General features: G+C 44.6%; 3 protein-coding genes across 3 annotated transcripts; all 3 read right to left on the bottom strand.

The window, feature by feature from the left end:
* Positions 1–351: 351 nt before the first annotated feature.
* On the bottom strand, positions 352–3242 carry PtA15_2A753 (uncharacterized protein; the record flags this gene model as incomplete). The annotated part of the gene is made up of 9 exons (XM_053166806.1): positions 352–376; positions 471–670; positions 748–1015; positions 1081–1205; positions 1590–1733; positions 2143–2457; positions 2533–2986; positions 3095–3126; positions 3225–3242. 9 exons carry the CDS (start codon positions 3240–3242, stop codon positions 352–354), a joined length of 1581 nt encoding a protein of 526 aa, XP_053017991.1.
* A 1396-nt stretch (positions 3243–4638) lies between these two features.
* PtA15_2A754 (uncharacterized protein) lies at positions 4639–5776 on the bottom strand (the record flags this gene model as incomplete). Its single annotated transcript, XM_053166807.1, has 8 exons — positions 4639–4663; positions 4763–4827; positions 4902–5019; positions 5084–5113; positions 5206–5312; positions 5381–5407; positions 5493–5549; positions 5627–5776. 8 exons carry the CDS (start codon positions 5774–5776, stop codon positions 4639–4641), a joined length of 579 nt encoding a protein of 192 aa, XP_053017992.1.
* Positions 5777–7243: 1467 nt separating this feature from the next.
* On the bottom strand, positions 7244–8361 carry PtA15_2A755 (uncharacterized protein; the record flags this gene model as incomplete). The annotated part of the gene is made up of 4 exons (XM_053166808.1): positions 7244–7441; positions 7515–7819; positions 7951–8157; positions 8253–8361. The coding sequence occupies 4 exons, from the start codon at positions 8359–8361 to the stop codon at positions 7244–7246; spliced, it is 819 nt and encodes a 272-aa protein (XP_053017993.1).
* Between the last annotated feature and the right edge of the window lie 4942 nt (positions 8362–13303).

The raw sequence follows: 13303 nt of genomic DNA on the forward strand, positions 1-13303 counted from the left end.
CCCAATTGAACACCCATACTAGGATTGAAAGAGCATGAAGAATCTATATCAGAACAGTAGTTGAGAGAGGGGGGAGACAACAAGATATGTGTGTGTGTATGGATAAACCTATAATCAAAACCAATGCAGACTAAACAAACAAACGGAGGCCAAATTGAAAACCTCAGCGTGAGACCACAATTTGCCGGCATTCTTTGAAGATATCAGATGACTTGAAACTTTAGAGGGAAGGTGGAGCAGAACAATGGTGCTTCTTAAAGGCGGTCAATTTTCTTTGATGAGCACGGCAGGTAATTTGGGGAAAACAAAATCCTGAGACGCCTAGCACAACAATAATTAGGGACCCCCAGATCAATTTGATCCACTGACTGCCAATCTGATCAAAGCCAAAATCACAAAGGGAGTTATCAGCAACGGTTGTTTGCAAAAGGACGAGATGAAATTTAGAAGTTGAGAGGGGCGTAGCTTACTTTTTAAGGTGTTCCATGAAGATCTGTAAGGAGACATCGTCTGTGAAAATCATGCTACCTCCCGACTGTTGGCCATACATTCCACCCCCACTGGCATGAGTTGTCGACGGATTCAATTTGGACAACAAGAATCTAGCCTGAGATCCATTTTGATCACACACGATATACCGAGGTACTGGAAATCGATCGGATAACAAATCCTGTTGAAGGCCAACAACTCAAGCAAATCAAAAACTGGCCAATTTACATCTCGCAAACAAATTAAGAAGTTACGAACCGCCGCATCATCTTTAGGCCTTTGTAAAAGTTCTTTCAAGTTTGCATAATCCTCTTGTTCGTGATAACCCGCTTTGCGCCATTGGGCAATAGTCGCACCATGGAAAATCAAGATATGAAAGAATGTGTCGAGCAGAAGAATCGTGTTGTCTTGAATTGAAACTGAATCTAGTAGAACTGGAGATGGTTCAGAGTCCAGGCCATACGACATCAGTGTAGGTTGAATGGCGACAAGTGAGTTATTGACATCTTCCGCATTGAGGATATGGCTAGATTATCAAGTGAGTGGTCAGTCCATCTTTGATCTATGAAGAAATAGATATGCAAGACTTACCGGTAAAATGCTGTTTCATCAGGTGAGTTGTTGAAGACTTGAAGGAATTGACTTCTCCTTAGGTGGAACATAAACTGAGGATAGATGCTGAACCCATCCGCCAAACGGAAACTACTTGGTTCTTCCTTTCTATAGTCCGCGAACTTCTGACAGAGACGGATAAGCATTCGGTCTAGCCACCTGAGCACATCGGGCGAGTCATCGATCTCAGCTTTGAAGACGGCGATTCGGGCCATCAAGACCGCTGCGGCCTCTTGATCAAAAGATGAGGCGATGATCGGGTTGCCGGCCTCAGCAAAGACACGAGCTAAGGTGGTAACCCGTAGCCGGAATTGACCGGAGGCGTGTTGGTAGTGAGTTACGAACTGTATGCATCCTCTTGAGTTCGGCGCCAGTGGAGTACCCGCAGGGGTAACCACCTCAAAATAAACCGCATTCGACGTTCTGGGTGTAAGAGAGCAAATCTTCCATGCCGATGTTTGACCGATCCCGATTTCAGTTTCACCCACGCAGCCCGACTTTTTGTTGGCGGATACGGCATGCCCAATCAGACCAGAAACTTTCAACTCTTTTGTGGTTTGGACGTCAAAGGTCGCGTTGAATCCCATCTTCAATTGTCCGTCATCGTCCTTTTCGAAAAGCTTTTGGAATGACTGTCGGAAAATCGAGGTGGTAAATGAGTCGGATAAGATCATGAACCCATTTGTCCAGTTAGCTAGTGACCTCATTTCTAGCAGTCCAACCTGATCCAAGCAGCCTGCAAAGATGTCGATCGCATGCCCGTTTGCTGCCGCTCGCTTCGCAAGCGATTCGTAAAACTTGCAGGCCCGTTTGAAATACTTGACATTATCACGATCAATGTCGTGGTGAGATCGGATAGGCTCTCGCAGCTCTGTGGACACGACCTGTCCCGGTCCTTCCGATGGCGGACCACCGGCAAATAACATTACCCTACCACCTGTATTTGGGAAGGTTGTCTAAATAGTATCATAGTACACCAGAGAAGGGGCATTCGAGTTAGCCAGAAAGAATACGCTGATCGAGTTAAGGAAGTTAGTTTACCTCCAATAAGCCAACTGCCACGCTGACGGCCACACCAGTGCAGCGCTGCGGACGCTTGTCATTGGCAACTGGCCATGGGTCACGCTGAAGCTGTTCGAGTATTCCAGTGAGTGAAAACTCGACCTGTTGAACTGGTAGTAAGAACCGGGTGGTTCCCTGTTGAGATGGAGCTGGCATAGGAGCATTCGGAGCCCGATTCATCGCTTGGCCCCCGAGTCCGAGCATGTCCTGGATCTGCTTGGGCGAATAATCCTTGGTGCCTCTGAAGACAAATGATTTGGGACATTCCGCGTAACCCAACTCATGGACTTGAGTCTGATTGGGGCCCAACACAAAAAAGGTCAATATACTCTTCATATCACTGCAAGTGTCGAAAATTCACAAGCTTACCATCGTACCAAAAGTAATCAAGCCAACCAAGGCAGTTGGAGGTAAAAGACTCAAACTGATGACGAGTTCGGCTCTCAATGCTTTCAGGTCTTCTTCATCTAAACAGGTGTCCACCACATAAAGGAAGATCGGGGGGATCTGGGCAGGTCGATTTAACGTATACTCGATTGTAGTATACTTGGGCAGGAGCTCAGCAGGTAAATTGGTAGTAGAAATGTCTTTGTAGTGCGGTGGAAAGGCGTTGCGTTGTAGACAGAAGGGACAGATCCATAGCTTGCCGCGAACATCGATTTGGCAGTAAGGATTGAGAATCGCTCGACAGGGTGGCTTGCAGGTCACAGGTTCGTAAAGGACAGGGGGAAGGTCGTCCCGTTGCTTGAGAGGAGTGTAGAGAGCTGCGATTGGGACCACCGTTCTAGTACTTTCTAGTCTTGACCCGGGCCATACGTTCCATCTAAAAGACCGTTTGGTTTGTTTAAAAAGATGGGTTTGATTAACATCTGTCTGCATTATCCTGGAAATGCCATGTCCGTAACCACAGAAATACTTGTGGAATACGTACGACAAACGAGTACCATCACGATCTTCGACATCCTATTTGTAAGAGAAAGATATCAAATATCAGGCATCTCTCTTCTAATCAGGCTGGAGCCCTTCATGTTTTTACACCCAAGAGACAAAGATGAACCTACCTCGACGCTGAAATTCATGTTTGAACCAAGACGGTTTGATACGGATTAACCTGCTGTGTGTTAGGTGGATGCTTCGGTAGAAGTCTTCTTTCCTGTTGCTGATACCTGGGGTTATTGTGCTTTGCGCCTGGGTTGATCGATCGATAGATCCGCTGGTATCTTCCAGCTGAGTCTGTTGTCGCTGGTTGGCCAACTACGACACCATACCTGTTAAGCCACCTGTCACCAGTTTACCACCAGGACCAGCTCGCAGAGCTGCGGGAGACACTGCTGCGGACACGTCCTCCAAAGGACGCACACGAGCGCACCCCAAACGGGATACAGGGCATTTCCAGGAATGCGCGCGCCTTGTACCATAGTGTAGATAGACTAGGCTGTTTCTTCATCCAGGTTCCTTTACTCACTGAATATAAACTCTTTATCTTAGTGCTCAGTCACCTGTCACAATACTCATGTATGTGGCTTTCAGCTCTCAATTCCTGGTCCACTTCAACATTTCTCAGCATTATTGAATCCGCATTCAACAATCTCCAGCAGTATTCCACCTCATTGTACCTCTCAAAGTTCCCCCCACCAATGCCATCAAATTTTGATTCTTATCTCATTTCCCGGACCACCCACAAGGGCAGCTCACTCAGCACTGCCTAGATCCTGGAACTGTAGGATTTCCATAATGGTGCACCAGATAAAAAGCAAAATGTAGGCTAAAAATAACTGTTTTTGCTTTTTATTGTGTTATCCAGGGGATAACACCAGTATTGGCCTCAAGTGGGGCCATTGCATTGCTTGCAAGGCCAAATAATACCCGCTGATACTGAAATAATGGCCCGCAGCATGTAAAAGGGATAGTTATGCTTTGCAAATCTGGTGGATAACTATACTTTTATGGTTACACTCAGGCTACAGTTCCCTTGTAAATCTGGTTTAACTAGGACTAAATCTAGTTCTGAAGGGGCTTCAGACCCAACAGGAAGATTTCCATTACTCTTGTAAATGATAAATTGTAGGAATTCAACTTGAGGACAATGTTTTTCAATTTGGTTTTGTGAATTTTCTTGCTGTCATGGAAACTCTACCTAGACATGACATTCAGATCAAGAAGACCAAAAATAACCAGAGACAAGAAGGAAGGAAATCAAGCTACAAAAATCCAAGTGTCCAATAATCACCATTTATTTGAAACCAACAGATAATGGAAGCAGACAGGCTTAAGAAAGTTAGTTTCAAGCAATACCAAGATTCCACAAGATGAAATTTCAGTACAGACATAAAAATAAAACTGGATGATAGTGTACATGTGATAATATAAATTGAAGAAGAATTCAGAGCAATGAATATTCAATTTAAGCTGGCTGAGAATCATTTTTAAAGAAAATATTCCCTTATAGCAAAAGAGATCAAGTCAACATTCAATTCATAGAGGGGGAGTGCTTGCATCACTTGAAGGGCAAAATTGTAAACCAAGAATAGTCAGGATTGGTTTTTGATTCAATTTTAAACAGTAAAAGGAGGGACTTGATCAAAATATTAAAGCTTACAAATCCCAGTTATCAATTTGAATCCTTCCTAAACCAGAGGGATTTCCCCCAAGATCAATATATGTCTAAATAAATCAAGTCATAGGAAAACATCAATGCTTGTTTTATTTGGATTTTGTTTTGGGGTGGGAAAACTCACAGCAAGAGTGACATAAATTGTTGAGCAACCTTGTTTAACAGTAAGCTTTGGGCCATCAGCAAATGAACATGAATCAACAAATTTGCCAGTGGCACGCTTGTTTCCTCTGTTGATGAAACTGGAAGATAAACAAAACAGTTTAATGATTGGAGCAAAGATCATGTCTCAGAAATAAAACTTACAATGATTTTCCACAGTTCTTGGTATTGGATCTAAAGAAATAAGCAATAAATTGAGACAGGATGTGAAGAAAAGAAAAACTCAGCATTTCTTTTTCTGTTCTTATGAATGGGGATTTACTTACCCTGTGAGCCAGCCTGACTCTTGACCTTGGGGAATTGGCTCAACTGAGTTCAAGCCACCCCACAAGCAGGCTCCCTTATCATCATCAGTGTAAGTGATCCCGCATGCCTAGAGTGAAGTGATTAGTTAGTTTTCATTGTGTTTATAACCCCAGAAAAGACATAAATTTAGCTTACTCCGCTGCCTGGCGTTAGGATAGTAGTCTTTAAAAATTAACATCGTCAAAATTCAGAAATTGTTTGAATTCTCCATCTATCTAGACTGTTGATGATGATTGGAAAGACTTACATTACGTCCGGCAAGGTGTCCATCAATTCGACCACGGCCACCAGCAGGTTGTTTACTCTAAGAGGAGGTGGGACATACCGATCATTAACACAGTTTGTTTTGAAGGGATATGAGGGGTATGGTTGATTGCTCACCAATTCAACTGAGATCGTTGGTTTTTGACCAGCAGGTAAGCTTTTCCAATAATTGGCACAAACAGATTCCGACATGGTTTCAATCGCGAAGAGGCTTAAGGTGGCGATGCCGATAGCTAGAAAGACTACCGAAGGGGTTTGGACAAACATGATTGCTTATCTTATGTAGAAATCTAAAGGGTTAAGCGGTTCGGATTGAGCTTAGCGATTTTTATGACTCTTAGATAAACTGAATGATTTCTAATGTGGGATGGTAGAGACTCCTGAATCGGCCAGACAGGCCGCTCTATTTATAATCCTCGAGGGATCATCTCGCAAAAGAGAATACCCGCTGGAGAGATGTGTGGCAGAAGGCTGATGGCACATATGATCATTAGGTTGCCTCGCGTTTTCCGGTCCTCGTGGACAGCGATAATGAAGCGGCAATGTAGGCCAACACTGCTTCAAAACTTTCACCAAGGCAGTCTTATCGAGGCCAATGAAATCTGAATAGGTATGCGGTGACATGGTTCCAGGTGAATTGTTAAAACTTGTCTTGGTACCTCGCACGCAACAACAACTAATCACTTTATCAAGCTAGAACCCGGAGCTGATTGTCACCGGGAGCTCGATCGCACCGCCCATCAATGAGGTGATTGGTGATTAGTGAGCGGTGTCATTGTGTTGTCGGTGTCAGTGGTGATGAATTTTCGAGTATACATAATTATCAACTGGTCGTCGCCACTTCATTTCGGAGGCAAGTTCATAACGGTCTGTAGTACAGGACCACGTTGTCCCCACCAGACATAGCCGGCCCGCCATATTTGCGACCTTAATGGCACTTGACCCACAATCGGTATGTCAGAAGCCGGCCGGAGAGAAACCTTTGGCTGTAGCGCCAATCAGGGCCAGTGTCTTAACCTCAGGCATCCCGTCAACCACACCGGTCATACTTCAAAGACCGAGGCCGGCAAGACAAAGCGTCCCGTAAGGAAAAAATGTCAACCATGGTTTTACATTGATTCAGGTGACTGAGGGTGACTAGGGGTGACTGAACTGAAAGATGTTATCATTCCAGACTCGCCGTGCGGTGTAAATACCAACACCCAAACACTGGGCATGATTTTACTCGTTGAATTCAAAATTAACGAAACCGTCATCAAGATGTGGATGCAGAGAATGTCACCCAGCTAGATAAAAAAAAACATCTAGACTCATACAGTTATCATGTAGAAAACAAACACCACACTTGGCACATTGGGCAGTGCAGCAATTATCACAACATTGCACATTAGCGGAAGGGATTCATTAGATTTTCGATTTAATCTCAGAGAGAGATATGCATCTGGTGACATCTCAATGGTCTGTTACTCGGAGAGAGAAGGGAGAATGATCTCACTGATGGTTTTAATGGACACGTGTGCCGCCTTACGCCCAAAACACATGAGATAACTAACACCTGAAATGACTATCTGATTTAACCGCGTTTTTGGAATACAGAAGGAGTGAAATAGGAAGTACAATCAAAGAGAGTGTTTGAGAAGCTGCGAGAGAAGGGGCCAATCATTCCGTAATCAGTAGAAAACAAGATTTCCGGTGAGTGATTCGAGGGGCGGGGAGGCTATGGCAATGAAGTGTTCAGTTTCCAAGGATCTTCTTGAATGCTTGGACGGCTTCGTGGACTACAGGAGAGGCCTGATCTTTGGAGTAATGCAAGACGTTGGTGGCTCGTTGGACAAGCGGTACGTCCGCCTTGCCCATCTCCTCCTTGATGTCGCCGTATCCTTTTTGAAACTTCTCTACCAATGGGTTGATCACTTGTTGAGCGTTTTGAGGCTGTGCAGCAATCAAGATGTTGATTGATTGATGAGTTCCACGAAAAGTACCCAGCTTGGCAAAGAAGACTCACCAGATCCTTTCGTTTTTCGAGCACAAAGCTACTCAAACGTTCCAATTCGCCAAGCACCTGCTCAGAGAGATGCTTGAGCTGATCAGGCACGGCCTTGGGGTCCTTTCGGATATTTTGTAGGCCAGCTTGGAGCTTTTCCTGGAGATTGGCCAGCGTTTGTTGAGAGCGGGTTAGTTGAGAGTGGAATTGTTCGACCATTGGTCCGAGTCGAGCCGTCGCAGCCTCCTGGTACGTTTTACCATAGGCCAAGACCTGGCTAGCGGGTTCTCTGGCTCGCGAGATTAAATCTTCAGTTCGGACTTCGACTGTTGAGGGTCAAGTCAGCCAAGAAATATCAAGCCAGTTGTCGTTCAAAAGAAATCCAAAAGATTTTTTTCAGCATCCAATCGAGAACCGGAAATCTGGAGAGATCTTATCTGACTCCCAAGCTGCTTACAGATAATCGGAGCTTTTGCCTGAACAAAATCCAAACCTTTGTTGGCGACGGCGTCGACCTGCTCGATCGGGCCGGCCAGCTTGACCTGAAGTGGTTTACTTTGCTCATACATGTAGAGCACCGCACCTTCTGCTTTGCCATAAACAGCGGCTGAGTAGGGATTGGCTTGGAGAGTGGAGTAGACTGCAGTCCAAGTGTCGGCGATTACTATTCAAGCCGAATGAGAAAGCCCAATGGTAGACGGCAAACATCATCAGTACCTCAGACACAATCAAAAATTAGGAGGGTATCTGGGGACTAACCAGGAATATTAGCGACTCGATGGACAAAAGTGGGAAGCGATACATCGCCGTTGGTGATACCGTTTGGAGCACCGACTGGGTGGGGACGGGACTGAGTCTGAGCACTCATCTGGTCTAGACTTAGATGGATAAAAGTTCTGTGATTGAGCTATTGCGAGGATATGAGAGTCAGATGGTAAAGAGGAGAAGCGAGCCGGTTGAAGGAAAACGCGAGGAGCTGGAGCAACTTGGGGTGCAGGTTCTCGCCAGGCAGAGGGCAAGTGGATTATCAGTGAAACTTGGTGGCGATTGATTTGGATAATCAGAGTCAGCTGATGATCCTGCAGTCACTGATGATAATCTTATATTGAAGATGGTGATGGCTTCAAAGGGGACCCGGCTTTCACACATCGCAGACCGTCAGAGACAGCTTATAAGGGAGCTCCTGGTCTGATTGGGGGAAACTTAATCAGACAAAGCCATACATCCATGCTTTAATGTTTCTATCTGAGCATTTTCAACTTCCAGACTTCATAATCACATATCACCGCCAGCTGGTTGGGGAGGCTGTGTTATGTAAGACAGGGTGCTCGAAAGATCACTTCATTATAATCTGCCCCCTTTTTCACGCCCGATTGTCGCTCATTGTTGAGCGAATCGAGCCGTTCGCCGGAATTCCAGCGGGTTTGAGAATCACTCCTTTTTTCAGTCCTCGATCGTTCATGTTCTTCGATCCAAGCCGAGCAGTCATGGTCGAGGGCCCACCCCCGGGGGTGTGGCCTACATATCAATTGGGTCATCCAAGTAAGCCCAAGCAACCCATAAACATATGGTGGGGCACTGTAAAGATCTCTTGTTGGTTCTCTATAGTTGGAGAGACTGCACTAGAGAGTTTGGGTTTGTGGATACATAAAAGGGTTCTTCCAGACTTTTACAATGACGCAAGTCAATAGGCGGTGGATGTGAGCAATCCAACTCTTTCTGTGGGGAAAGAATGAACTTTTCAAGCCTGCCAAATGAAAGTGATCTACATCCAGGGCATTGTCAAACTTGCTTTATCTTGTACCAAAGCCAAAGGGCACATCAAAAATAGTTGTGTATGTCTCTATGTAGTGCCCTGGGATATACCCCAAGTATAAGATGCATGAGCAAATAGGGGGGCTCATGTCATGTTGGCAAAAACCACCTGCTAATTTTGTCTGCTCATGCACCTTGCAGTAAGGTTATGCATAGTAAATTTCTTCCAAAGGGGAGCTGCCCACCAGAACCTTTCTCAGGATATGCAAAAGCTGCTGGTGATGGCTCCGATGACTGATCTCAAAATCAGCCACAAGTGAACCCCCCTAATGGGTACTGGCTGGTACAGTCCCATTGTGGTCATCTATTGGCACTGTCAACTCCCAGTCTTGGTATAGATTGCAAGATAAACAAGCAGGAAATCTACTAACCTGTTTGGTACAGTCCTGTTGCGGTGTGGTGACGTAAGGGGCCCACCGGTGTCAAAGTGACCGGTGTGAGAACTCCTTTGGGACGGGTGGCAGTTCTGCGAGGGGGAAATACCAGTTATAATATTTCAAAGATGTAAGAAGCTATTACAACTGTTACGGGTGGTTTGAAAGACCTGCCCCTCTATGATACTACACAAGAGCTATCACAACAAATTTATTTATTGTTGTGGCAAACTAATGATAGAGAAAACTATGTGCAGCAGTCTCTTATCAGACCTAGATCAAACTTGAATTCAGCGGAAAGTGGATTTTGTATGGGAAATGGAGTTAGAGCGGTTTACAGCAGCCTTGAGTCAGATAATGGAAATGAGCCTAAACGTAAGATATGTTTTATATGGTTTGATATGTTTGTGATATGAAAGTGGAGATAAACTGATACAAGACTTCTGAGAGAACTGATGTTATATGTGAACTATTCAAAGTGTCTTTGCCCTCTTCCTTAACCTTCAGTTAAGAGCACAATGGGTTAAGATCACTTTGACTTGTTAAGAGCACAAGTGGGTGATGCTTGCTACTTGACTACTTAGAACTACTCTGAGGCATGAAAGATGTTAATGGGCAACTTGATTGAGATCACACTACTGGATTTTATGTGGATGTGACCTGTAACTCTGAGTGAGATGTGTGTTCTGGTTAGGATTGCCTGAGTGGCATGCTAAAACTGAGGAGGGGAAAGGTCCTCCTTTTATAGTAAAATGTGAGGTATTTTTGCTGGTGGGGATCCTTGTGAGGGATTTTTGCTGGTGTGACCACCACACAGGTGTCCATGTGGTGATGGTATCCACGTGGTTGTGGTGGTGGTGTCCATATGGTATCCACGTGGTTGTGGTGGTGGTGTCCATATGGTATCCACGTGGTTGTGGTGGTGGTGTCCATGTGGTGTCCATGGCGCCTACACAATTATGGAGGTGTCCACAGGTGGAGCCAAACAACAATCATTGAGTTGTCCACAGGTGGAACCATGCCATGGGCAGAGCCAAACCACGCCACTACATACACTATAAATATGTCCTTGAGTCTAATTCTATAATATGTACTATCAAAATATCTCTACAGTATGTAATTATGCTTATGAACACAGTATAATACTAGTAACTTTTGACTGAGTGCAGCTAGCCTAGTGGTTCCAGTGAGTGACTAGGGGTTAAATGACCTGTAGAATCCAATTATGCAATAATACCTCTAGAAATATGTCTCTTTCTCAATAGTAAACTGTGACTTTATGTGATTTGATACTTGAAACACATTTGGCACACCACACCGGGGGCACAAGGAGTCCTGGAGTTCAGGGACTACAGTGTTGCGGACTGCGGTTCTGCAAGGCTGGCGCAGAGGAAGTTCTTTGAGGCAGAGTGCAGAGCAATTGTACACAACGCAGCGGCAGGCAGAGCTGCAATTGACTTAAGCAGGCCAGCACGGACTGGCTAGTAGCGGCAGTGACCAGGGGAAGCCGTGGCAGCCAAAGCAGGCTACGCCAGCAGGCATAGATGGGGCGGAGGCAGCATGTGGGATCCCAGCATTGTAGGCTAGACAGGAGCGGGAAGCTATGGGCAGAGGAGTCCAATGGTGGGTAACACTATTGGCCTTCTTCAAAAATATGTACAGCCATTCTCAAAAAGCTTGCCGTTGGGTAGGCCCAAATTTCGGACTGCTATTTTCAGCCTCAAAGCCTGTATAGCCCCTGTAAAACAGGCTGCATACAGTAATGTGATTAGAAGAAAATCACTACTTTCTTTGTACTTAACTTTGGGGGGGTTTTGACTGCCTGTACAGGCATGTGGCTGAAATAAAAAAAAAAATCTTTTCAGCCTCAAGCCCGCAAGCTTTTTGAGAATGGCTGTATATCTGGGCTGTGTGATTATTCATGTCTTGGCTCCACACTGCTACTTTCTGCTAGCCTTCAGCGCTCTGCAATGAGCCTGATCTGTAGTGTAATAATCTGTAGTGTAATAATCTGCAAGTGGTGAAGCTCCACACTCCACAAGCACAAGTCCGCAATTGCAATCAATTGAGTAAGCAAAAGATAAGGGTCACATAAAACTCTTCTAATACTCTAGTACATCCTTGAGTTGTAAGTATAGTGATGAGTAGTCAGTAAGATAATGAAAAGAAAAAGAGAAGAGAAACCATGAGCCTCCACCCCCTTCCTTCCCTCCGCGCACATCTCTGTTCCCACCCAATTCTGCAAATCCAACACTTTTCCGGACTAGTCCGTCATCCCCACCCAATTTTCTGCTGCAGTCGTTATTCCTGTGTTTGCAGGTGAAAAATTCAAACATTTATTTGGACTCTCTAAACGCCTCTAGATACCAACAAATGGAAGTCAGAAATGGAATCTACAGCCAAAATAACCCTTAGTCACCCACTGAAACCACCCTCATATCTCTACTGGATCAGAAGATACACAAATAAAACCTTTCACACACCAGTACTCCAGGAAACTTTGCATAGGAGTTCACACATAGTTTCACACACAACTCAGCTCTAGGATAATTTGCATAGGATATTGAATATTTCATATTGAATTACTTTGTTTCTTTTATTTTCTTCCTTTTATTATACTCAACCACAAGTTGGCTGCTGTTTTCACATTGCATATATATGATACTCATGTAACCCCCTAGAAGTTAGATCCCCTCTTAGTTTACTATATAAGGAGGCCTTTGCCTGCCAGTTGCTTCTCTTTTTCACTTTATATACCCTCTGCTCAAGGATCTGGGTTCAAGCCCCATCCAAGTCATCAGTATTTTCTGCCCATCCAAACATCTCATCTGCTCATTAGATACTAAGAACTGGTCACTAAAAAATCCAATTACACTCTTCATCTTTGAACATATCCTTATCACTGAATAAAACTGCCAAGCTTAGCTTGGTGGTCTTATTTCCTGATATCTAGAAAGGCAGAGTTTGCACCTCATCTATACTTTTTGACATTCAGCAAAAGGGTCTCACAACACCTTTTGAGTCTTACACTGCATGTCATTGTCCCAGGCTCCGCTCCTCTCCAACGCTTAACCTCCCATGTACTCTTCCTAGCCCCCGCCAGTCAGTCTCTCATCAGCACCTCCACCCTAGTAGAACCCTCTTTAGCTGTCCTGGCTCACCTGCTGACACACCACTGCTATCAGTCCCCGTGTCTTGGTCCGCTGCAGTCCAGCCCTGTCTGTCCGCCAATGCTGCAACAAATCCAATACATGTATTTGTATTCCCCTGTATTGCATCATATTGTATTACATATATATTGTGTTTGTATTGTATTGCTCATCCAATACAATAGGCGGTATTTTTGCATTTTGTATTGCCCACCACACTTGCCCATATGAATCACCACAATGGAAATTCATTCTCATGATTATTATTCTTGACATGGTTTCCTTACGTGTGAAGCTTTTACTTACTTGCAGAGTTTTTCCTTTAATTTTATGCCAGAGATTACTGTATTTACGGCGAGCTTTTTCTACGTACTTGCAGCTATTTTTTATGTTACTTTTTTGCTGATTATGACTATTGCGTCTCACTACTCCTTTGCGGAGCGGAGTGGAGTTCTCCAAAGCACCCAACGTT

This window comes from Puccinia triticina, chromosome 2A, assembly GCF_026914185.1.
Source record: "Puccinia triticina chromosome 2A, complete sequence".
In the NCBI taxonomy this organism is placed as follows: Eukaryota; Fungi; Basidiomycota; class Pucciniomycetes; order Pucciniales; family Pucciniaceae; genus Puccinia; species Puccinia triticina.